This window comes from Athene cunicularia (genome assembly GCF_003259725.1).
Source record: "Athene cunicularia isolate RWA chromosome 7 unlocalized genomic scaffold, athCun1 chr7_part1, whole genome shotgun sequence".
Classification (NCBI taxonomy): domain Eukaryota; kingdom Metazoa; phylum Chordata; class Aves; order Strigiformes; family Strigidae; genus Athene; species Athene cunicularia.
Window position 1 is genome coordinate 1,318,913 of NW_020799107.1, and position 24,815 is coordinate 1,343,727.

Here is a 24,815-nt window from a genome sequence, read left to right on the forward strand (position 1 = left end):
GCTCCGCCGCTCCGGCAGCGCGTTACGGGGCGGGCGGGCGGACGCGCCTGTGCCGGGGCAGGGCCATGGCAGCCCAGCAGGTACCGGGGCTGCGCCGGGCCGGGGAAGGGGCGGCTCGGCCCGAGCGCGGGACTGTGGGTTTCTTTCAAACCGTAAGGAACGCGCTTGGATGGAGTTTCTGAAATGGCGGGGTTTGACCCCGACGCCGCCGCCTCTGTAAGCAGAGGCCTGGTGCGGCGGCCGGGTTTGCGGAGGGAGGCTCGGCGCGCTGACCCGTTAGCAGCTGGCCGGTTGTGACTGACGCCCCCCAGAAAAGTTAAACCGTAGTGTCTGTGCTGTGAACTCCTTAAAGCAAGTTTTTTAAAGCAATATAGGCCTCCTTGCTGCTGCCCAGATTTCCTTTAATTAGTTTAGCAGTGCAAATTTAAAGAGACCTTTTCTGTTTGGGCTGCTGTTAGAGTGACCCTCTCCTAAAGGTATTCCATTAAAAACCACAGAAATGAATTTGTCTTCAGCTTGATACAAAATGTTCTGTCATAAACTCCTCATTTTTTAGCTTGCTGTTATTTTTTTTTTTCCTTTTTAAACATGACACATGAAGAGATTTTAGTTAATTCAGTTTATTTCCAGACCTGAAGCTTAAATGCTGAAGACAAATGCCAATAGAATTTTCTAGCTATGAATATATGGTTTTAAATCATTAAGTGATCCTAATTTCTATTATTTCTCTAGTGGCCTGCTTGGGTTGTAGTTAGTTAGTGCCCTCTTAAGTCATGTTGTTCTCCTATTAGTAAGTCAATCCTGTTCATTTATCTGATTTTGATGTTCTCATTCAGATTTGTTTTCCTCTAATGAAATATGTGAGATGTTTTAAGTGAAAAAATTCAGCAGCTTCCTTCAGTGACTTAATAGTTCTCCACTTTTAGTGTTTTTTCTCAAGGTACATACTAGAGGGTGTAAGTTGGCTGCTCATAATTATCTCAGATAGTCCTCACTTCTCAGGACACTCTTTTTAGTACATGTTATTGCCAGTAGTAAGTTTTCAGTATATTTTAAAATATTGGCACTGTCTTGACTGACTTTGTGAGTGCCAGAACTCAGAGGTGTAAACTGTGGTGCTGAATTCAGCAAAAGAAAATTAAACAAAATGGAGTAATGTTGTATATGAGGGCAAAGTACAGTCTTAGTGATTTATGTAGCCCTATTATTTGTAAGAATACCCAGGTTTCTGTTATTTGTTCCTAACCAGGAATCTGAGAATTAAGACTGTTGACCTTGTCACTGAGAGAAATAATAGGTAATACTTTTCCAGGAATTCAAAACTTGTTTCTCCTATAGAAAACTTCTCACACACACACACACACACGCATCCATTCCCTTCACAGGGTAGTAAATAGCATTCACCAGTTGCTTTAGAATCTGGACTAGAGAAACAGTGAGCTTTATATTATAGTTTCTTTGCAAGAGACAGAATGGACAAGTTGAAAACTAGCTATGCTGACTGCGTCGGCCAGCTCTGGTCCGGCAGCTGTAAAGCTGTTGACAAACCAGAGTCCCTCAGATCACCCCTGACATGGTTAGGGGACTGAAGCACTTGTGTATGAAGACAGTCTGAAGAGCTCTGTGTGTTCAGCTTGGAGGAGAGAAGGCGGCAGAGGAATGTATTTATGTCTTCCAGTGTTTGAACTAGAGAGACGTGCCCAATTCCTTTTGGTGCTATGCAACAACAGGAGGAGAGGCAACGCTCTCAAGTTGCAGGGAGGGGAATTCTGAATTCTGACTAGGCTTAAGGATGACATCTTTCACAGTGAGATTTTTAAGTACTGGAGAAGGTTGCCCAGAGAGGCAGTGGCTTTAGAAAACTTCAAATCTCAACTGGACAAGGCCCCTGTGCAATCTTACCTAACTTCTTGTAGTAGTGCTACAAAAGTAGTACTGCTTTGAGAAGGAGACCGGATAATCAGAGGCACTTTTCAGCCAATATTTTTTTTTTCTATGATTCTATCGTAGCGTGTTTGTATCGAGCTGTGTCCAAACCAGTCTAAAATCTGTCCATAGGCTACACTGTGTCCTATAGGCTTATTGGCTTGGTAAGTAGTGGTTTTATGATGCAGTGGGCATACAGTATTAGGAGATGTATTTATGCTAGTATTAGAAAAGACTGGTAGCTGTTACACAGTCTGTGGTAAGAATCTTTTTGTGGTTGAGTATGGTAGACTACAGAAAAATAAATTGCTTCATATTTTCCCAGGAGCATTACAGCTGCTCCAATTACTAGACAAAAAAGCAGGCCTGTCATGTAAATCTTTCTGTATTGGTTATAATACTGCTTTTCACTCATCTGTGCTGAAATAAGTTTAATTAAATGCTGAAGATAAATGCCAATAGAAGCTTTTAGCTATGAATGTGGTTTTAAATCGTTAACCAATACTAATTTATATTATTTCTCTAGTGGCCTGATTGGATTGTAGTTGGTGAATGTAATTATGAGTCTCCTCTTAAATCATGTTGTTCTCCTGCTAATAAGTCATCTGTGTCACTGCAGACTATGAGATTCGTATGTGCACTAGAATTTCAAGGTGTGAAAAACCTTGCAGGTGGACCATGCCTAACTGTAAGATAGACTGGCAAGAGCATTGAATGAGGGATGAAAGAGATAACGTGGTTATTGTGGCAAGGTTTTCGGTCACCTTTTCTGTGATTGCCGAAAACCCAGATTAAACCTATCAAAACTGGCCTGCGTGGTGTTTAAAGTACTTTAATTCAGCAGGCATTTTGATCTTTATTCAAGGGGAAGCCAGCTTGTGTTTCATTTCATTTAAGGAGAGAAAGTGGGAGGATGGATCTTTTGTTCATTAGATGAGTAGTGCTGTTGATTTTGAATCAAGATACTTAAAACATTTTATTGTATGACTCCCTCTTGCAGCTAGTGGTAATCATGGAGTTTCTCCCCATCACATTGGCTTGCTTGGGAGTTTCCAGAGTTTATTCTGGACTGCAAATTTTATGTAAATAGTTAAGTGCCTAAAACTTGTGTGGGTTCTGTGCCACAGCAACTGTACTGCAGATGATAGCCAACCCAACTTCTTTAAGGGTAGCTTGAGTATGACTACACAAACTTTCTGTGCTTTGTGTCTGTCTTCTGCTACAGCCTTTGCATAAGAGACAAAGCAGAAAGAGTTTTGTTTCTATGTAGCGCAGACATGCAGTATTACTGCAAGTGCAGCTGCATGGGGTGAGGTGGTGTGGGCACTGCAGTATTCGTGGTGGTATGAAATGGAGGAGAAATAGAAGAATAACCAAAGGCAGTTGTGTTAGAGCCAATTTAAAATAATGTTTAGTTGTATTATTTCATGGTATCTTATAATGCTTTAATATATGTCTTGGCAAAAAGGTAACAAAAAGGCTTCCCAGCCTAAAATTAATATTTTAGAGCTGTGATTTTTTTCAAAGGCATTTGGGAAAGTTGAATTCTGCATGGAAACACTCTAGGAAGAATAGGGCAAGTGATAAGAAAGTGTAGGTGTAAAAATTACTGTATAATAGATAAAAATGGAATTATAGCTAGATTATGAGTTTAACTATTCCTGGAAGTCTAGTATTTGTAGTAATTTAAATGTCTTTTTTTTTTTTTTTTTTTTTTTTTTTTTTTAAGCCCAGTCCAAGTGGCAAAGGCAAGTTGGCAAAGCAAACAGTGAATTTACTACCCCAGCTGCCTCAGGTAGTTTTGTTGGCTTTTTTTTTCATGGTTTCATTTTCAAATATGTGTCACAGCATAGTTATGTAAAGACCATAGTTCTCATACAGATCTATGCTGAGGTGTGTATTCTCTCTCTCTGCACTATGTATATTATATCTGTATGTGGAACATTATTTGTATTTCAGTATTTGGAAAACAATGAAAATGGAATATTTGAACAAGTTTGAAAATATTTAGTTAATGTATAAAACTAGAGAATTTACAAATAGTACCTGTAAGTTTAACATGCTTATCTCTGATAGTCTGGATATTTAGAATTTGAGGGCAGCATATAAGTAGTAGTGTATTTTATAATTTTTATGCTGTCTTATTCCTGCTGTATATTAAGCTACATTGTCTTTGATTTACTATATTTAGAAGTCTTGAAGTGTATGTTAGTAGCACCTACAACAAGTGTAAAACTAAAACATAAAATATGTATTCCAGGCAAGGTCTAAACCATTGTGGCAGCAGACTTGTACTTCATTCCATCTGAGCAAAGAACAGAAAAATGATGAGTCAGATGAGTTTACTGTAAAAACTGAGTATTCATCTGGTAAGGTTAATATTTTTAGCACTACTAAAGAAAACCTCTCAGAAGCATAAACATGTGTGTGATATATTTAAACTTCTTTTTTTTAAACTTAATTTCATAATGTATTTTTTGCAAGGAGAGTATATGAAGATGACATGCAAGAGAAATAAGATGCAGGATTTTAGAGGTGCTGGACCATCAACTTCTACATTTAAGAGCAGCAGTCATCTGAAAAAAACCCATGAAAGTTTCAGAAGTGCTCTTGTTGACATCTTGTGAGTTTCCTTGTCTTTGAATAATGTGGTTTTGCTTCTTGATAGATGAACCAAAGTTTTAAATTAAATTATTTTTAAATGTTGACAACTGCAAATTGGAAGTATGTATATGAATGTGAACTATATCACTGATTTCAAAAGCTGAACTTTAGCAGGTAAATACAAACTTGGTCACATACTTCAGTGTTGTTTTGAATCAGAATGTCTTGAGTTCATTGTAAAGTTTTCCCAGTTCCCTTTTTTTTATGTTATGTTTGTTCACAACTCACATGTAAGATGTCTATATATTACGGGCTGTTTGGAAATTAATTGCCGATTTCAACCTGTATCTCAGCTCAGAATAAAATTTATTAATCGAAATAAAAACCATTAGAATCAAAACATTGTTGCCAACGAGAAACAAGCATATTTATTCCGGTTGCATAAAATTCTGGACTTCTGGAGGCGATGAAGTCATCGAAGGCAGTTTCGGCCTCCCCTTGGTTTCTGAAGCATCTCCCGCACAGGAAGCTGTCGAGATGCTTGAAGAAGTGACAGTCGTTGGGCGAGAGGTCTGGTGAGTACGGTGGATGAGGCAGAGTTTCGTAGCCCAGCTCGTTCAACCGTTGCAGCGTCGAAAGTGCAACGTGTGGCCGCATGTTATTGTGGAGAAGGATTGGACCCTTTCTGTTGACCAGTGCTGGGCGCAGCCGTTGAAGTTTCTGGTGCATTTCATTGATTTGCTGGATGTACTTCGCCGCCGTGATCATTTCATCCGGATTCAGGAAGCTGTGATGGATTAAACCGGCAGCAGACCACCAGACAGTCAGCATGACCTTCTTTTGGTGCAGATTCGGCTTTGGGAAGTGCTGCGGAGCTTCATCACGGTCCAACCACTGAGCTGATCATCGCCAGTTATCGTAGAGCATCCATTTCTCGTCGCACATCACTATACGGTCGAGAAATGGGTCGTTCTGGTTGCGAAAAAGAAGCGACGACGACACTTCAAAATGGCGATTTCTGTGATTCTCATTCAATTCGTGCAGCACCCATTTGTCGAGCTTCTTCGACTTTCCAATCTTCTTCAGAGTCTCAGAAACAGTTGATATGCTTACCCCGAGTTCTTTTGCAAGTTCTCAAACAGTTGTGCGTGTATCTGCTTCCACCAGAGCCTTCAATTCATCATTGTCAATAGCAGAAGGACGTCCGCGACCTTCTTGATCTTCAAGGTCGAAATCGCCACGTCAAAATTTTTGGAACCAAAGTCGCCCTGTCCATTCGTTAACACTTCCCTGGGCATACACCTCATTGATGTTTCAAGCAGCTTGTGCTGCATTACGTCCAAGTTTGAACTCGTAGAAGTAGATCTGTCGAAATTGCTGTTTTGACATCTGAACTTCAAACCTCCAAAATTTGTCAAAAATGCAGTTTATATTATAATGTAATTATACAGCATGAAAGTTCATAACATGAGCTTTTCAAAAATATATAACAGTATGCCAGTTGAGAAGGTACTGTTCCTGAAACATATACAATGAAAATCACATTACAGAAGGGAAATTAATTTCCAAACAGCCTAGGCCAGTAAAATGTATCTGAAGAATGTGTTGCATACTCTTTATTTTCTTTTGTTTTTTGTCTTAGGCAGCAAGACCTTACCGAAGAACAGCTTCCATCCCTTGACGAAACTCAGCATCCAAAAGCAGATTCTTCTATACCAATAGAGAAAGATATTTTGGTAGCTAAGATTGTTTTCTAGAGTATTAAATTAAATACAGTGCCAGTTATTTATTGTAAATATTGTCAAGATTATTGAAACAAGAGATGACTGACAGTGACATATTCTCCCGCTTTTAGTTTCACACAATGTATTATTTACAGTGTTATGGTTGAGAATGGAGGAATGTATGGATGATTCAAAGAACTGCAGAATGGAATATTAACTGGAGGATAACTAAAGTCAGGTAATAAATGAATCTTTTGTACACTTGCTGAAGGTGAGAATAACTGGCAAGGGAGGGTGCGGTGCTGTGTCTGAGCAGATAGAATCCATGACAATTCTACTTGGGTTACCCTCATTTAAGGGCTAGGATGTTCTTCGTTCTCTTTCTGGTTTTAAGCTGCTTTGTATGACACAGTTGTATACACAGATTTGTGATTTATGTATATTTAAAATAGATTAAGTACATTTGGGGATAAATTATTTGAAGTAGATTCATGTGTTACTTCCTGACATTGGTAATCTTCTAGTTGATATTCCATTCTGCATTTTTTTGAATTTGGACTGTTATGTTTCTTCATCTGTGTTTCCTTTAATGTTAATCAGATTTCACATGCCTGTTTAAATGCAGGCACACAAGCAGATGTACTTATTTGTGGTTATACATTCCTATTCTGAGCAATGAATTAGCTGTACATTGCATATCCACACAAATCTTTGCAGAATGCATGGCTTCCTTTTTTGCATATATGGTCCAGCCCAGGAGCTAATGGATAATACTGGCAGCACTAGAATGAGATGCGTGAATACATACTGAAAATTTATTTAAGGAAAAGGTTAGTACTGGGACAGTGCAAAGGAGGGGTGTCTCGCCAGAATTGTAAAAGCAAAACCAACACAAAAGCCAGATTCCTGTGAGTTATGTCCATTCTTCAATGGAATTTTTATTTAGCTTTTATCAGAGAAATTAAATGAAGTTCACATGCCACTACACCCTGTTTTGCTATCTCAACCGCTTTTTATTGTTATTCTACCCACTAGTGTTTGGCAGGCTGATGAAGGTATTTGTTAGATTTAATGATGTATATGTAATTTACAACATAAATCAGTACTTAGTAATAATTACATTCTTTTTTACTAAATAAGCCCATATTTCTAGCTAAACTGTAATAGCAATGACTATCAAGTACTGGACTTAACTGATGCCTCTTACTCTTTTATCCTGCAGAAATACTACTATTACATTCGCCATGGAATTGATACAGCAAATGTGGCCCCAATGGATGAATCATGGCTAGACAACATCTTAGCTTTAATTCCACAACATCTGAAAGTACTTGATGAAAGTATACATTCACTGACTGATGAAATAAAAGAAGACTATCTTCTGAGTGTAAAAAAGGCTATAGGTATATTTCTAGGAGTTGCATTTTCTCCTAAGCTACTAATATTCAGAAACATTAATTGTTGAGTGTGGTTCACTGCTGAGAGCAAACATTGTGGAAGAGTTAGCTCTCCTGGATATTAGGGGCACATTTTAAGAATAATACTCATGTTTTCTTACCCTTGTAATGACCAAAGAAGATGATATTCATTATTTCTGATCTTTCAACACTTTAAAAAAACATTATTTTATAAATCTCTATCTAGTAGTATAGTTTTCTCCTAAATCCCATTTCACGTATGTCTAGATAAAACTCTTGAACTGAGTTGTGCATTTGGACATTTTGTTGGAGACATTGAGATGCTGGAGTGTGTCCAACAAAGAGCAACAAAGCTGATGAAGGGTCTAGAGAACAAAATGAGAAGTGGCTGAGGGAACTGGGGTTGTTTAGTCTGGAGAAAAGGAGGCTGAGGAGAAACCTTACTGCTTTCTACAACTACCTGAAAAGAGGTTGTAGTGAGGTGGGTGATGGTCTCTTCTCCCAAGTAGCAAGTGATAGGATGAGAGAAAATGGCCTCAAGTTGTGCCAGGGTAGGATTACATTATTAGGAAAAATCTCTTCACTGAAAGAGTTGTCAAGCATTGGAACAGGCTACCCAGGAAAGTGGTGGAGTCACCATCCCTGGAGGTATTTAAAATATGCGTTGCTGTGGCACTTAGGGACATGGCTTAGTGGTGGACTTTGCAGTGTTAGGTTTTACAATTGGACTTGGTCTTAAAGATCTTTTACAACCTAAATGATTCTGTGATTCTGTTCTTTTGCTAAACTTATTTTGTTTGTTTGTTTTTTCTTCTTTTGTACTTTTTTCCAGTTGACTTTGTTTTGAGAGACACCAGGGAAAAAGATAAAGACAAGAAGAAAGATTTTCTTCTACCTCATCATGCAGTGTAAGAAAATACATTTATTCAAAAACACTGACTAGAGAACAGTGGGGTAGAATAGCATGTATAAGGAACAGTCTTAATGTGGTAGTCAGTGGTAGCCATAAATAATAGTTATTATTTATGTAAATTCAAGTAATGATTATACAGCATCTGTGGAAAAACCCTGGAAAATAAATGTCTACTTTGAAAGGTGGTCTGGAATTAATTTTGTTTAGGAGTGCTTATCTGGTAAGAAGTCTCACAATCCCACAACATTTGATATAGCAGGATAAATGCTTATGTCTAAACTGCATTATAATCAATGAAGAAATGTCATGTTCTGCACAGATTTCACTGAAGCTCAGTCCTATTTACAGATTGTGACAGTTTACCTCAATACATACATGTTTAAGAATGTAGTATAGACTCTTCTGTTCCTCAGAACAATTTGGCGATACATAGTATAAACAGTGATGGTTGCCTAGCTTTTCTGTCCGAGTTTTCCAGTATGTACCAACCTCCGTACTGGAGTGGATAGATGTGGCCTTTGTTCAGAGTAATGGGATATCTCTCTTCCATTCACACTTGCCTTAAAAAGTCCGCAGTCTACTGAAGGCAAGCATATTGCTGCTCCCAGGATCATACATCTGTCCAGTGTGGATCAGCCTGCCTAATGTCAACTTCCCTAGAACATGCTTTAATTCTTCCCTTGATATGCATGTGAAGAGGTACCTTGTTCATAGGTATAGTCAAAACCTGGTAGAATAAATTTGACTTGTAGAGAAATGTAATCTTAAAAATGCTGCAGAAACAGAACATTTCCACTGATAGCAGCCAGGCTCTTTGCTGGGGGTAGCATTACAGAGTGATTCTAAAAACAAAAAAAGTTTTGTTACAGATACATTTCTGGCTTGTGGTTTGAGGTAAATGCTTTTAGATATCAAATAGTAGGCATTAGAATATAATAGAAGGGGTGGCTGTAGGAGATGTTACTTAAGCAATTTGCATCTTAAAAGGAGTAGTAATAAATATATGATTAATTTATTGTTGTTATTGTATCCCCTGGGTAAGAGGGCATCCTACATCTGATTCTCTGTAGATCTTCCATATCTCCTAGGAACTCTGTAGGACATCGTGGTAGTTTGTATAAAAGCTTATGCCACACACTTACATGCAGATACGAAAGTACAAATTTCTCCTAGTAGAATAATTATTGGTAAAACAGTTTTATTCCATTAAGGGTACTTAAAATATGAAACTTTCTTCTAAAGAAATATATAAGATAGATGTGGAAAAACTTAAAGTTTTTTAACTTCCTGTAGCTAATTCTTTTGTCTCCTATAGAATGCAGTTTCACTGAGAAATGCATAAAAGTTTTATATCAGAATTATTCTTTTAAAAGGTGTTAATTGTGAAAATGAGAACAGAATTCTTACAAATATGACAAAATTGTCAGGATTGGTTTTGCTTTTCCTTTGCAGCCTGAAGGTTGCAAATTTATACTTCTGAAGTTGCAATGCTTAATATTTTAATAGTAAAATCAGACTGCCTGTAGAAAATAAAAACAAATAAAAATTAAATTTTTAAAGCAAAAAAAAGCTATGAGTGTATAAACCCCCCCACCAAAATAGTTTGTTTTTAAAAATTTGAAAACAGACAACTGATTTTATGAAAAGGCTATAAATTCATGAGTGTTTACAGACTTGATGTGAAGAGCATAAACATAGATAGTACGTACTTACTGTAGATAAATCACACATTAATTGACTAAATACATTATATATATATATATAATGATTGTATTAAATGCTAAATATAAGGGAGCATGAATAGGTTGCAGATCTCTTAGGATTTGGCCAATATTTCTCTCATTCTTTCATTTACTTTTAATACCGTGGTCAATGTTTGAAGACATTTTTTTGATATCTAAATAATGAGCTGAAAGCTAAATTTATCTCCTGAATTCTGTGCTTTCTGGGATGCAAACCAATTATCTTAAAGCAAATGTATAAATATTTTGCTTCTTAGCACAGCTGCATTCATCCTGCTGTTTATTGTTGGTTTTGTGGTGGTTGTTTTTTTTAGACTAGAAGTAGTGCCAAAACCTTGGAACAAGTCTGTCTTGTCAGCGTGCAGTTACATGAAAGAAAATTTGCATGCAACAAGTCCTTCAATGCTTGCTGTTCTGAACTTGTGGGAGACCTCATTTAAGTAAGTGTTATCTATATCTCTTAGGTTTCAGCTGCTAAGTAATTTCAGAATCTATGTAGGGAAATAATGATTGGTGACATCTTAAGATTTCTAGGTTGCCCTGTTGAATTTGAGTCTGCTACAATAAATACATTTGAACACTGATCATGGGTATGATGACTTTGTTCAAAAGCCATTATCTCAGATTTATTTGTCTCTGTTCTCTATAACTTGCTATGCTTTGAAGAGTTTCTGCCAACTGTTCCTCTATAGAGATCAAGCTTTTTCTTGTCTGTACTTCCTCAGATATCGTATGGAATTCTTTGCCATCTTCATTTCCTTTGGCATCTGGGCAGTTTTAAGGAAGAAGTTACACATGAAATTTGAGTAGTTTAGCTGATTTGTACATGAATTTCATTAGAGCTTGGGTGAAATGCCATCTAGACCTGGCAATTTGTGAATTTGTTTTTTTGGTTTGTTTTTCTCTACAGCAAGTTTCACTGACAGTTCAACTTGAGACACTATGTTCCTTGTACAGAAACGCTCCAGAGTGGACCTGCTATTATCTTCTTTAAGCCCTCTTTTTAAAAACTTAGTTTCTCTTTGTTATCTTACAGACTCTGGCAAACTTCTGACATGTTTGAAAAATTACTTATTTTTGGATATGACTTCCATTTTTTTAAGTAGTCTTTCTTGCTTTTAGTATAGTCTCTTAATCTCTATTTAAATTTGACACTTTTTTTTTTTCAGTCTTTCCCAGGTCGGGAGTATTCAAAACAGTCTGTCTCCCAAGAAGAGAAGGGTTGCTCTCTTGGCTAGCTGGGCACTTAGTTTTTTTCTCTTATCTGATTAACGAGGGAAAAGGCATTAGATGAGCTATTATTTTCTGTAGACAAAATTGCTTGCTTATTTCTTGACTGGTGATACAAAAGAAAATGAACTGACCTGTCTAGGCCAGGTGCTGTAACAAGTTGCAGGGAGTGTTGTTTTTAGGTTTTTTTTTAACATTTTTTTGGTATCTGCCAAGTAGGAGACAAAATTCAGCCATTCCTTTTAAAAATATAAACACTGAAAATTATTTTGAAGCTAGATTTAGATGATTATTTATTTATTTTACATTGTTTTATTATATTTATAAATATCCTACCAGTCATAGAAAGGAATGTGATATAACACATGCAGAATTTTTAATGTTTGATCATATTAATGAGTAGCATATGCACAAACTCTAATTCTGAAAATAGTTATTATATGCTCAAATGTAGTAATTACTACTTCAATTTAAGATCATGTATGCAGACAGTATTGCAGTGCTTATATTTGGTTGTTTGAAACAATAGAAGCTAATTTCTGTAAATAACATTAAAGTGTTTAAAATGTTTAAAAACTGTTTGAAATGTGAAATATGAAAAAATTCATGGAAATAAAAGACTAAAAAACAAGATACAGTGAATATGCTCCTAAAATATTCGTGTGTTACTCTGTTTCAGAAACTTACGCCTTCTTGATACAGAAATATATCACAATAAACAAGAAGCTGAGGACCTCTCATTTTTCCAGAATAAAGTTGTGAAGGAAATTGGAAAATCCAAAGTGATTCTATCTAAAAAGTATGATCCAGTGCATCCATATTTTTTAATTTTTTTTTTTTTTAATTACAGGGAAATCTAACTTTTTCTTCATCTGTTTTTGAAACTTTGAACTTTCATGTGAGAGAAGGAATGAATGCCCCATTTGAATAATACATATTAAAGAAAGAGATGCAGTGTTGTGAAATTCTTTGAGGCCTGTGAACAAAAACTACTGTGTAAATATTGAGCATGTTATCGTGATTTGTGCAGTTACCTTGCTCTGAATTTTGATGTGACGTATTTTGCTCACTTAAAGGGAATAACAAATATGTTTTAGTCTGTTATGACACAAGCTTTTACTTTGTGGACTCATTTGTGCTGAGTAAATGAGAAGATACAGTGTTGCTAGTATTGATAACTTATGACATTTTAGAATATAAACTGTGATATAATTTATTAGATAATAAGACTTGCACCCTCCCTACTTCAAACAAAGGAAGTGTCTCATTGGTAGAAAGATTAAACCAGTATCACTGCAGTAACAGTATCTCTGTAGAACATCTACTGATAATTTTGGAATTTCACTTTGTGTATTCTCAGTTTTGTAGCTGCTTCTGAGAGCAGTCGCTGCTAAAAAAAATGTATTATGAGATGCATTAACTTTATTACTAAAATGTTCAAAGGTAAAGTGTTTGGATATCATAATGTTTGTGTATTCAGTCTAGGATATTTTAAAAGAAGAAAGGCAGTTTTTTTTGTGATGCATGCAGTAGGCTGCAGTTCTCAAATAAAGCATCAAAATTGTTAGACCTTTTTTAGAAGTTTGTGGCTAAACTATTGTTTGTATGCATCTGATCTTCCTTTAACCAATAGTGCTTGATTCCTGCAGTTATATATTACTGCATTTTTACTATTTCAGGTTTTAATTAAATAATTTTAAAAAATTCATTTAGTTAAATTTAATTAAATAAAACTGTTGAGACCACTATAGTCACAAATATTTGTTTTTTCTTGCTATTAACCTTGAAGGTTTTCATTTCTATACTTGTCTATGATTCAGTTATGTATTGCCTTTACTGTTTTCAGGATTTCTTCCTGACCCTGAAGATACCTTTCTGCTCATAGCTGAAGGCTGCATGCTTCTGTGCTTGCTTCCTTCCCAGCAATGCCAGAGTGAATTTCATGTTGGTTAAGGACTTCTGGGCATTGCATTCACATCTTAACCTCTGTTGAGGTTACAAAGTTGTATAACAAACTGGCACAGCCCCTGGGACTTAAGTGCACTGCCTGGGAAGCCTTTCTGGCCTGAGAAAAGAGGAGTTCAAAGCAAGATAGTGAATTTGTCTAATATCTTATATTTTAAATAGACAACGTTTTCAGAGACACGATTCCATAGAATTTAAAGATACTACTATATGACATGCTTAAGTTAAACTATAGTTTCCTAAGTATACTGCAGGATCTTTGGACTGTACGTAATATAAGCATTTATAGCAATTAACTTAAAACTACAGGTTTATTAGTGCTAATAACTTGAAAAACTTTAAAATATTCTATTCTTTTAAGGTGGTTTCCAGAAGTGCAGAAAATATTTTTCCAAGCTCATAAAAGAAAACAAGTTCCCAGCAATGCCAGCATCACTAAATTAGAGTCTTTCTTTGGTTGTGCTGCCACTTTAATGACTCATCAACTGCAAAATTTACTTTTACATTCAATTCAAGACTTTACAGATTTATTTGTGCAACCTTCAGTAAGTAGTCTTTTGTATGAGTAATAGCATCATTGTTCATCCATGTACACACTGCAGTCAGACATACAGTTGAAATTCGTTAATGTAAAGTCCATTTGCATCTTGCACTAGTGCACTTTCTCTCATGTGTGAAGAAGTCCTATCTTCTCTCTGCTATTAGTAGGTGTCTACTACATGCTTTGACAGAATAGTTCTTGGGTGGGGAAGAAAAAAAAGTAAGAAGGAATTTCTCTTTTGCACTCACACAATGTCTATTGTAGAGGTAAATATTTCTTGTTGATACTTGATGTCTTGGAGTACAACAGGATCTTTGTTCAGATTTTGTTAATACAGCCCTGCCATCACATATCCACAGAACTCTGGCTCCAGATAATATTGATGAAAAAGCCAGAGAGAATGTAAGGAAGTAAGGAATCATGTTGTGGAAGCAAAGTATATATTTTTCATTCCTGCTCCCCTCTAATTGCTTTGTATGCTTCTGAGTTAGGTGAACTTTCATGTCCACAGTACTGTTTTCTGTTATTATTAATAATAGGTACATATTTTCTAATCTTATCCCTCCTAATGGTGATCTTACACTACCTAGTAGTGACAAAATGCTTTCTTATGTTTCCTAATTAAATTTCTGTGGTGTTAGGATATGTTAGCAGATGTGAGGAAGTTAAGAGATGCCTGATCCAGATTAAAGATATGATGAAAAATCCGATTATGCCATCAAGGACAAAAGCATATACAAATTTTCATACTGGGATAGATACATAGGAGTCCAAACTGCAAATATATACTCATAATATTCAGTTTAGTTTTTGTGGATTGGGTCCTTGTTTAGCAAATAAAATTAGATGTAACAGGTTGGGGTTTTTTTCCGCCTAAGTTTAGTAGAGTCATGGTGACTGCTCCAGGTGATGAATACACGTACTGCTGTACACATAATTCATATATTGCTACATTTGTGAGGGCTACTACTGTGAAGCTATTCTACTTCAGTCTGTGCAAAAAACTTTATAAAAGTTGTTGCCTGGTGTGTAGAGGATGCCTCTTGTGCCTACTAAAAATAATGTTGTATCTCATCTTAATGTGTATTAGTTTATGTGAATTTTGTGAGGTATCCTACTTGCACAAGTATTTTTGTTAGGATTGTGGCACGTCATTTGCAATTAAAGTAATGAGAATTTAAAATGCATATACTGGAGTAAATTTTAATCATCCTTTGACTTTTCCTGCATGAGTTAGGTTTAATAATTTACTTTTTGTTTTTTTCTTGTGTGTGTGTTAGCAATCTGTCCAAGCATACAAACACCCAGGTTTAATCCTGAGGCTAATCCTTGAGAACGACCATATTAAATTTGAACCTGACTTTAATGACTATGAAAATATATTACTGAATGTTTATACTCTTATGATTCAAGCTGTCAGTGATATACCAAGAGTTGAGACCAAATTATTTTCTAAGTGGGTAAGTAATTACAATACTCAAGGATTTTATTTTTTTTTTATCATTATATTGTTGTTACACTTAGGTCCTAGGTATTTTAATGAATAGCCCTATTGTCAGAACTTGTGTAGTAATACTATAATACTCTTTGGGATATTTAGAACAACTTGAAATCATCTTAATTTAGTTAATAAAAGGCCCAGTCACTGTTTTCTAAGCAAATAAAAATCCAAGAATCAACTAGTTTCCTCTATGAGTTATTTTTTGAAGGAGCTACTGCAAATGTACTACAAACAAAATTAATGCATTTAAATTTTAAACACGTTTTTGCAGTATTCTGGAAAACACCTTCTGTTTTGATACGGGAAAGGATACTGTCTTTTTAAATATAGAATCTTCTGAGTAGCCTATCCTTTAAAAAAACTAAAGCATAATTTTTAAGCAGATTATATTTGGTTTGTGCATTCAACCAGATTAAGATGTTAGGTCAAACAGGAAACAATCTAGGTTAAGTAAGCAACATTTCGCAAAATAAAAATGTACCTACTTGGTTTAGAATTGCATATTACTTTCAGTATAGCAGTCTTAGTTTTTAATATGGAGAGAGGGAAGGTAATGTCCTGTAGTGCCTCTTGATCATTTCCCAGTGAGCTGTGGGAGGCAAATATTTCTCTTTTCCTGAAGGAATATAATTTGGACATTGTTGCCCTTTCTGTTTAGCATCAACTTCAATTTTAAATAAAGATACTGACCCTCAATGTTTTTGTTAATATGCTTGAACACGTGACCAAGCAGAAAGCTGAGTAATATGTTACGCTTTATAAAAGCACTAATCAATTACTTGTGAAAAAACAAAAGAAGAATGTCAAACATGTCTAAATGCGCAAGAGAAAGGCTTTAGCTTATCTCGAGGGTTGCAGGGAAGTGTTTTCTGTATTTCTAATGTTACAGATTCATGAATTGATAGCAAAATCGAAGTGTTGTGCCTGTGGTTCAGGAAAAATAGAATCCACGTAGATTAAATCTAAAATTGTTGATAGAATTGTTTTAGGTGGATAAGTATGTGGACTTCCAAGTTTCTGAATGAAGTGGCTCTGATTTCTTACTTGTTGGAGGCAAACATCCATAAGCTAGGATTAAAAAAAATTTGGGAGTAGAATGTAAATAGCTGTATCTACAAAATCAGGTTTGTAATCAGACTTTAATGAGATTTTAAAGCAACATTTAGTTGATTTTTCTATCCTGTTTGTCTTCCGTGCCGTAACTGAGCTACAGACATAACTATAGTTTGAAAATGTGTTTACTTTTTTGTGTGGTGTTTTGTTTTGTTTTTTAAAGCCAAAAGATGAGTCCTCATCAACTGTCTTGAAGCCTGTTATCTTAGATGAAGTTCTGGATGAACATAAGAAAAGGATTAGAGAAGAAATAGCCAAAGAAAGTGCTGCACCTGTGGAACATCTCAAGCTGTATGATAAATACAGCTTCCTGATAAACAAACAAGCTGAACAAGATATTGATCAGTTCCTGACAGAGGAACATACCTTTGAAGAAAAGAAAAGGGAAATTATAAAGTACCAGAAACTTGCTAAGGAAATAAAGTATACTTCTAGGAAGGTAAATTGTAATAATATTCATGAAGAGATATGGATATCATTTGAATGTTGATTTTGTACAAAGAATGTTGTCAAAGGTGATGATAATGAGCTTTGAGATAGTTAAAGTGAAAATTTTTTCAGAGGAGTTTTTCAAGAGTTAGCATTTTTGGTGTGTATTTGCCATACTTAAGTGAGACTTAGATATTTTTGTTAGAAATTTTGTGACTTCTGAAGGCATTTAGAGTATGGTCGTCTTAGATGTGAAGGAGTAAGAGAAAGTGTGGGTCCAGACACCTCCAAATTCCTTCCAAGCATCTAGGACAGAGAGAGGATCCTTAACAGGAGCCACTATTTGTCCTTGTAAGGATATTCCATGATAAGAATCCTTCATCCATCCATCCTGAAAAAGAACTCAGAAGGCTGAAGTGGTTTTCCTTAAATTGTTTCTCTCCTAGCATTAAGTGCAAACCTGAGTTCTGGAGAAACTAGTACTTACAGGCCTGTTATGAGGGGTTCTGTGTGTGGAATTCAAGCTCCCTTGCCCATTAGTCAGTGTTGGATTTGGAGACACACAGGGAGGCAGAGTCCCTTTTTAATCCTAAGGAATATCATGTCTTGATCAGTAAAGCAAGATAACCACATTTTAGATGTATCTCAAACTCTGTAATTTCACCAGACAGCATTTGCTGCTACAGACCGTAGATGCCCTTCTTTTTTGAGGAAGTAGATTATTTGTCAAGATAAAAAGCAATAGACGTAAAATCTATGTGAATTTATCAACATTTATTTTGATGTGCAGATACAGAAGAACAGATTTTTGCAACTGTAGATTTTTCTTTCTTCACTTGAAAGTTTTAAAAGAGTATTTATGGTTTAACTAAATTCTGGGATGAGATCCTTGATATTTTGTGTAAGACAGTGAGAGAAAATAGGTAAAAGCTATTCGATGTTCTGACAAGTGTTATGTTTGTATTGCAGTGTTTCCATCTAGGAATGTTTGAATTGCATTGCGATGAATTAATAAGTGCTTTGGTAAAGCAAGCAGATAATATTTGTGCAAAAGTTATTTCCAAAATGTTCAAAGATCATCAAGACATAAGTGTGAGGTAACTCTTGAACTAAAAATATGTATTGAAATGTACATAATTTTGTTTCCAGTGTTGAATTATTTTAATCCTTAAAGGATATGTTGATCTCATTTTTGCTATTATAAATGTATCTGATTTGTCCAAGGATGATTAAAACAAAACCCACGTGCTAAACTGGTTATTTTATATATTTTTTCAGACTATGTGATGAGTTTGACAGAATATCAGAAAAGGCACTTACTACTCCATTTAATACACAGGAACTAATGGAACTTAAGGTACTATCTTTTTTCTTTTTTTTTTTTTTTTTTTTTTTTTTTTTTAATGAGTCCAAACAAGAAGTAGCTACCAGTACTATTGCTCTGGCCTTAATCAGTAGCTTTCTGCTGTCACTTGCCCTCTACAGTGGCATTTATTGGTAAGAATGCCAGTTGACATGGACCAAAACCTTGTAGAGCAGTTGTCTCCAAAGTGGGGGCCTGCAGCCCAGGGCGTGCACAAGATGATCCATTGGAGTAAGTAAAGGAAATAGTATTTATTTTTTGTCTAAAAAAACCAAGAAAGCACTTAAGCTTTACCAATATTTAATATACAAATTGACACTGGTGCCTTTAGTCTGTATGTCAGAAGCTCCCATGTCACATATATACGTGAGGTGTCCTGAGGTAAGAGTGGGTGTTCCAGAAGGCACAGGGATTCACAGTAGCACCCTCACTTGTTCACATGCTTTCAGCATATTACTATGTATTGCAGTCTGTGTACCTAGTTAAGTAGATTTTTTTGATTATGTTACCTGGTTTTAACTAACTTAACCCTCACAAAATGGCCAAGTGACTTAAAAAGATTCCCTCAAAGAACCTGCAGATTGAAGATAATACTGATAATGCAAGTGCAAGCGATCAAGGAAATGGCAGAGCTGACACTTCTAGTATAAGCTCTTCATCATCCACATTATGAAGTAAAAATAATGATGATCTAATCAGATTTGACAAGTTGACCAAAAAAATTCAAGATTATGAAGAGTATTTGAAATATGAATTTAGATCCACTGTCATTAATAATGAACCTTGCCTGAAATGTCTGTTGTGCCTCGAGGTATTAGTTAATGATATATGAAACCATCACACTTAGCAAGACATGTAAAAACTAAGCATCCAGACCATGAAGAGAAGCCTCTACGTTTTTTTCAATGAAGTTTCAAGTCATGCGATACTTGATCCAATACTCTACAAAATGTAATGATCCATGCTTAGAAGACTTAGAAGCCTCCTCTTATTAAAGAGTGAAATAGAAAAAAACCACATACCATTGGGGAAACACATTTTCTTCCTGCTATGGTAAAAATGGCTGAAATAATACATGAAAAACAATATGGTGACAAACTAAAATGCATTTCTTTGCCAGAAAATACTGTTGGAAGTTGCATGGAAAACATTGTTGAATATCTGTAGAAACAGGTATTAGAACAAATTATGCAGTGTGGGAGATTTGCTATACAGCTGTATGAAAGTACAGATGTTTAACATATCTTAGTTTATGGTATTTACTAGAATCTGTTTCAGTAATGACATACATGAAAAACTACCCTTTTCTGAGCCACTAAGGGAAAAAGGTATTGGAGAAAATATATTCTCAACAGTAAATGACTTCTTTAATAAATACAGTTCTTTATGGAAAAACTCTTGATGTGTAACCACTGATGGAGTGGCTTCTTTGACCAGAATAAAAAACTGATTCTGGGGTAAGGTTACAGAGATAGCACCACATGTGAAATTAATTCACTGCATCATTTGTAAGCATGTTATGGCAGCAAAGATGTTAGAGCCAGAAGTGTACAAAGTTCTACAGGATGTCATCAGTGTGGTTAATTTTATAAAACGAGATCTTTGAATAGTAGAATCTATATAATAGTTTGTATTGAGATGGGGTGTAACCATGAAAATGTTCTGTGCTGTGCAGAGGTTTGCTGGTTATCTTGGGGTAAATTCCTTTCAAGAGTTGTCAAACTTAAGGATGAGTTATGCATTTTTCTTTTTGGAAATGACAAGTGTTCCTAATTTATTTGACTTTTTCTGTGATGACAAGTGACTGTCAGTAGTATGCTACCTAGCAGATGTTTTTGGTAAAATAAAGACACTTAATCTGTCCTTCAAGGTAAAGGTGACATCTTTAAGAATGAGTAAGAAATTAACTGCTTTTTCAAAAGAAAAGCATGCTATAGAGAGAGTGTTTTGAAAATGGATGTTTGGAAACATTTCCATTGTTACCTGATTTTGTTGCTGAAAACCACGTATCCCTCCCTATAAAAGCTCTGATTTCTGTAGACTTTAAAAACTTAGACACAAAATTTTCTAACCCGTTTAAAAATCTTACAGAATGTTTCAATGGGTTTTGAATGCCTGCCTTAAAAATGCAAGACCTTCCATTTAGTTTGCGAAACTAACTGAGTGACATTAGAGGAAATGGGAGTTTACTACATGAATTTCAGCAAAAATATTTGCCTAATTGGTGGATGGGATCATGATTTATTAAGCACAGCCGATAATGCAATTCTTCCATTTAGGAGTGTATATTTGAGATTTTTTTTTTGGCTGTAACCACCATTAAAAGAAAGTACTGAAATAGACTGAAGTTAGAACAAGACCTTTGAATCTCTGAATCTCAAAGTATTAAACCAAGATTAATGAAGCATATTCAATCACATTGCTCTCAGTAAAAGTATTAATAATATTACTGAGAGCAAAAAGGCTTCTGTAAAATTATTAAAGAATATTTTAAATATTTATTTCATCTTAATTTAATCTTTTTTTCTAACTTTTGCGCATATTTTGTTGTGTGCATAGTATGTCAGTATAGTAGTATATGTGTATAATCTATAAATAAATATGCAGGGGGTGCATGCTAAAAAATTTCTGGTTGATGAGGATATGTGATCAAGAAAGTTGGGAGACCACTGCTGTAGGGGAGCATGCTAGCAAGCAGTGTGGCTGGCTTGAACACTGATTGAGTCTATTAGTATTATAGGTATTTAGTTAGTAATATAGGCATTACATCAAAGTTTTTTTCACTGATTTTCATGAAGCAATGTTTTTGTACATAATAGCTTGGAATAAGTGCATGATTTTATTTCTATCCCCATCGAGCTAGTGTAAGCAGATAACAAGTAATTTCTATACTGTGGGCAACATGCCAGTAGAAATAAATTTAGACTGTGTGTTCTTCAGGGTTCTGAACAGATAGTATAGTCAAACAGTAAATATTTCTTGGTTCTCCTGAATTAAATTCAAGCAATTGAATTAGATGTGGCAGACTCAATATCCATTTCTAATATCCTAAACTAATCAAAGAGTTGAAACTTGAGATGTAAGAAACTTAAATATGTATTTAATTTTTCACAAGAAAACTTTAAAAAGCACTTGCTGGCAAATTGTATGAAGTAATTTTGCCTTTACGTCGTTTGCTGAATGATCATTTAAAATTTAGCAGTTGTAGGGTTTGCAGTTTGGTAACTGTAAAATCCCATCTCCTCACAAATACCATTTCTGTAATCAAAACCCTGCTGTTTCTTTGATGTGTTTAGGCTCCAGTTCAGCAAAGCATTCATAGTCACACTTGAAATGTAACATGTCTTTGTCTCTTGTTGTTCCGCAAAGTTCTGATGTATGTGCCCAGTGTTAAATGTGTGGAATGTAGATGTGTGCTTAAAATAAATTGGGTGCCTGAGTGGTTGGCTGAATTTGGTCCGAGCTGAACTTTTGCTACAGTGAAGCTTAACATAAGATATAACTGGAGTAATTTTTTCAAGTAAAACCTAAAATGTTTAGAAGTTGAACTGTGTGCTATCGGAGAATATGGTGCCTTTAAAATGCATACATGTTACACTTTAATTTTTTTGTTGGAGAATAAACAAATTGCATGTAATCATGGATAGCATGTATTATTATACCAGCATCAAAACCCTTCTAATAGTTCTTCCATCTCATTGCTGAAAAAATGTACTAGTCTTTGTTTGGGGTATTCTTTTAATAACCACATTATTCTCTGAATCCATAGCAATGAGTATGTTCTGAAGCATAGAAACTGCTGTTAAAAGAGTAGAAGTGTAGTTTTACTGGACAATTTATCTCTACCTAAAAATGATATCACATTGTGTCATCATAGTAAATTTTTCCAATTTTTCAATTGATGGATATCAAGTAATATTTACATATACTGGTATAATATTGATCTGCCCAATTGGCCAACATTTTTACTAACACAGCATTTTGCTTTCAGAGTGCTTAGTTATGGATTATTGTTTAAACTACGGTGTGTTGCTGTTTTGTTGGGAATACCATACGGAATGCTACATGTATCAACACAGTTTACTGCCAACTCTTGAGATCTGAAAGAACAGCGTAATTTTTATTTTAATCATAATGAGCAGCACAGTGTCTGTCTGTATTTCTTATATTCTTACTGCTAGGGAAGACCTAATCTCACATTGGGCCATCCAGTGCTTCCCTTTCTGAAGTATATCTTTTCTCTTATAGTTATTTTACTGTCTGGATTGGCTTTCATTAGTCCAAACCTTTGTGCATACAGCTTCACCCGTTCTTTTGAGTTTTATACAATAAAATAACTAGTAGGGTAGTTGTATAAACAAGTTATATACTGTAAAAATGGCTAGTACCATGCCACTTCATATAAACACCTTTTCAGATCATGCATTTTATTTTATTTTCCTTGTAAAAAATTAGCTTTTTAAGTTAGGTGTTAACTAATTCAGGCATTATTTTAACATTAAGTTGGAAATAAAATATCTTCCCTTTTAATTTCTATTCCCCAGGCCTGTATTCAAAAAGTGGAAACATGTGACATGCTTGAATTGGAGCAGAAATTAGTGGATGCTGTAAATTGTGTTGCTTTCCTGATAGAATGTGTCAACTTTTCACCAGCAGACATTCGACTGAATAGTAATGTTTTTCAATGGTATGCACGAATGCCAAGTATCTTTGAAGAGCACAGGAAGATGATTAAAGACAAAACAGATCAATTTCAAGATGGTCTTAAGGTTTGTAATGACAATATTTTAAAAGTCTTTGAGGTACTAATTTTGAATGACATATAGGATATAAAATAATGGATTGGATAACCTTTTTTATTTTCTCATATATTTTAAAAATGAGTTTGAAGTAGATGTTTTTATATTATTCTTGGTATTAAATAATTTTTGCCTGATTTCCACTCATTTATTTTTCAAGTATCCACAAGTAATGCAAGACAAGTCACATCTCACATTTTGCACTTGGAAAGCTCTTTGGTTACAGAACTTCCAGAGACATTGATGCAAGTTGTCTGTATGTGAAATAGGTAGATTCAGGTAGATCATTTAAAGACATGTATATGGCTTGATTTATGCACATGAGCAGTTCCTCTGGAGTCAGTGGCAATATATGACATTTCTATGATGGATAAAAAAAAAAATAAATCTGCATTAGTTTGTAAGTGTGATTTTGCTGCTAGGATAATGTCAAATAAGGTAGTTTTGTAACAATTGCATCTTAATTCAGGTTTGGTTTATTTGTTTTTATTTTGTAACCTCTCATACTTTACATGTATCTGTTAGAATTTTTCATTATATATATTAGGCTTTTACAGTACAGTTTGTTATATTATCTAAGTGATAGGGTCTCTCCACAAGGATTGCTAATTACTGGGCTGCTGATTCATTACAGTTGCTGCCTGTATAGCTGTCTGCTTTGGTTTTCTTGTGCTCCTTAGTCTCCATCATTTTGTCTTAGATCACGTTTTGTCTTAGACCATACATATTTTGAGATAGTGAGTCTCTATGTTTATGAAGTATGTTTAAAGAAGTAGCTGGTAAGTGTGTTATAAATAAATATACAACATAGACTCAACACATGTTATTGCTTTGTATGGTTTGCTGCTTGGTTTCAGACATTGACCACTACTGATACTCAATGTGAAATGTGTTTTGGAGTCACATACATGAGGGAAAAGCTATCCTTGAACTGTAAGGCTTTAAGACAAGACACACCTGTCTTGTGAAACTGTTTAGATTTGTCTGCCATTTGATTAATGCTATTATTCTATTTTAATTTGAGATATACTAGGCATTTGAATTTAGCTTTCTATTATTAGCCTGCTAAGTATGTCCATCACAGAAAGCAGAAATTTTTATGTCCAACTATTTCCTATGACATAGAACCCAAACTCACATCTGTCAGCCTAATAAGTCACTGCAAGTTAACAGTAGTATTCAGGACAAATTCTGTAATTTGGGTGGGATAGATACTAATTTGCAAATATGTTGGGTGTCTTAGATTTTATGCAAGTGTAAAGTGTCCTACTATAGCAAAACAGAATAGTTATTCCTTTTTAAATAAAGTTATTGTGATTTTTTTAAAATGAGTATATGCTTACTTGATGTTTAATTAGATACGCTGTGAACAATTTGTAGAGGAACTGAAAAGCTACTCTAAGCAGGTTGAAGAATTTAGTGAATTTGGAGATATTCAGGAAGTCAATAGGTATTTGAAGAAAGCTCAAGCCTTAAATACGAAACTGGATCTTGCTGCTGATAAGGTACAGATTATAGTCTATAATCCATTAGTATTAATTGTAAAT

At 35.1% G+C, this 24,815-nt stretch overlaps 1 protein-coding gene across 1 annotated transcript in view; it reads left to right on the plus strand.

Annotated features, from left to right (window-relative positions):
• Nucleotides 1-65: 65 nt before the first annotated feature.
• Nucleotides 66-24,815, plus strand: part of DNAH7 (dynein axonemal heavy chain 7) — a 120,007-nt gene continuing 95,257 nt past the window's right edge. The window contains exons 1-16 of the mRNA XM_026852194.1: nucleotides 66-80; nucleotides 3,656-3,721; nucleotides 4,187-4,295; nucleotides 4,411-4,549; nucleotides 6,173-6,266; nucleotides 7,477-7,657; nucleotides 8,505-8,580; nucleotides 10,642-10,767; nucleotides 12,237-12,356; nucleotides 13,884-14,067; nucleotides 15,344-15,523; nucleotides 16,841-17,116; nucleotides 18,076-18,203; nucleotides 18,385-18,463; nucleotides 23,014-23,238; nucleotides 24,627-24,773. Of these exons, the coding sequence (XP_026707995.1) occupies nucleotides 66-80; nucleotides 3,656-3,721; nucleotides 4,187-4,295; nucleotides 4,411-4,549; nucleotides 6,173-6,266; nucleotides 7,477-7,657; nucleotides 8,505-8,580; nucleotides 10,642-10,767; nucleotides 12,237-12,356; nucleotides 13,884-14,067; nucleotides 15,344-15,523; nucleotides 16,841-17,116; nucleotides 18,076-18,203; nucleotides 18,385-18,463; nucleotides 23,014-23,238; nucleotides 24,627-24,773 (2,145 nt within the window). The remainder of the gene's footprint in view (nucleotides 81-3,655; nucleotides 3,722-4,186; nucleotides 4,296-4,410; nucleotides 4,550-6,172; nucleotides 6,267-7,476; nucleotides 7,658-8,504; nucleotides 8,581-10,641; nucleotides 10,768-12,236; nucleotides 12,357-13,883; nucleotides 14,068-15,343; nucleotides 15,524-16,840; nucleotides 17,117-18,075; nucleotides 18,204-18,384; nucleotides 18,464-23,013; nucleotides 23,239-24,626; nucleotides 24,774-24,815) is intronic.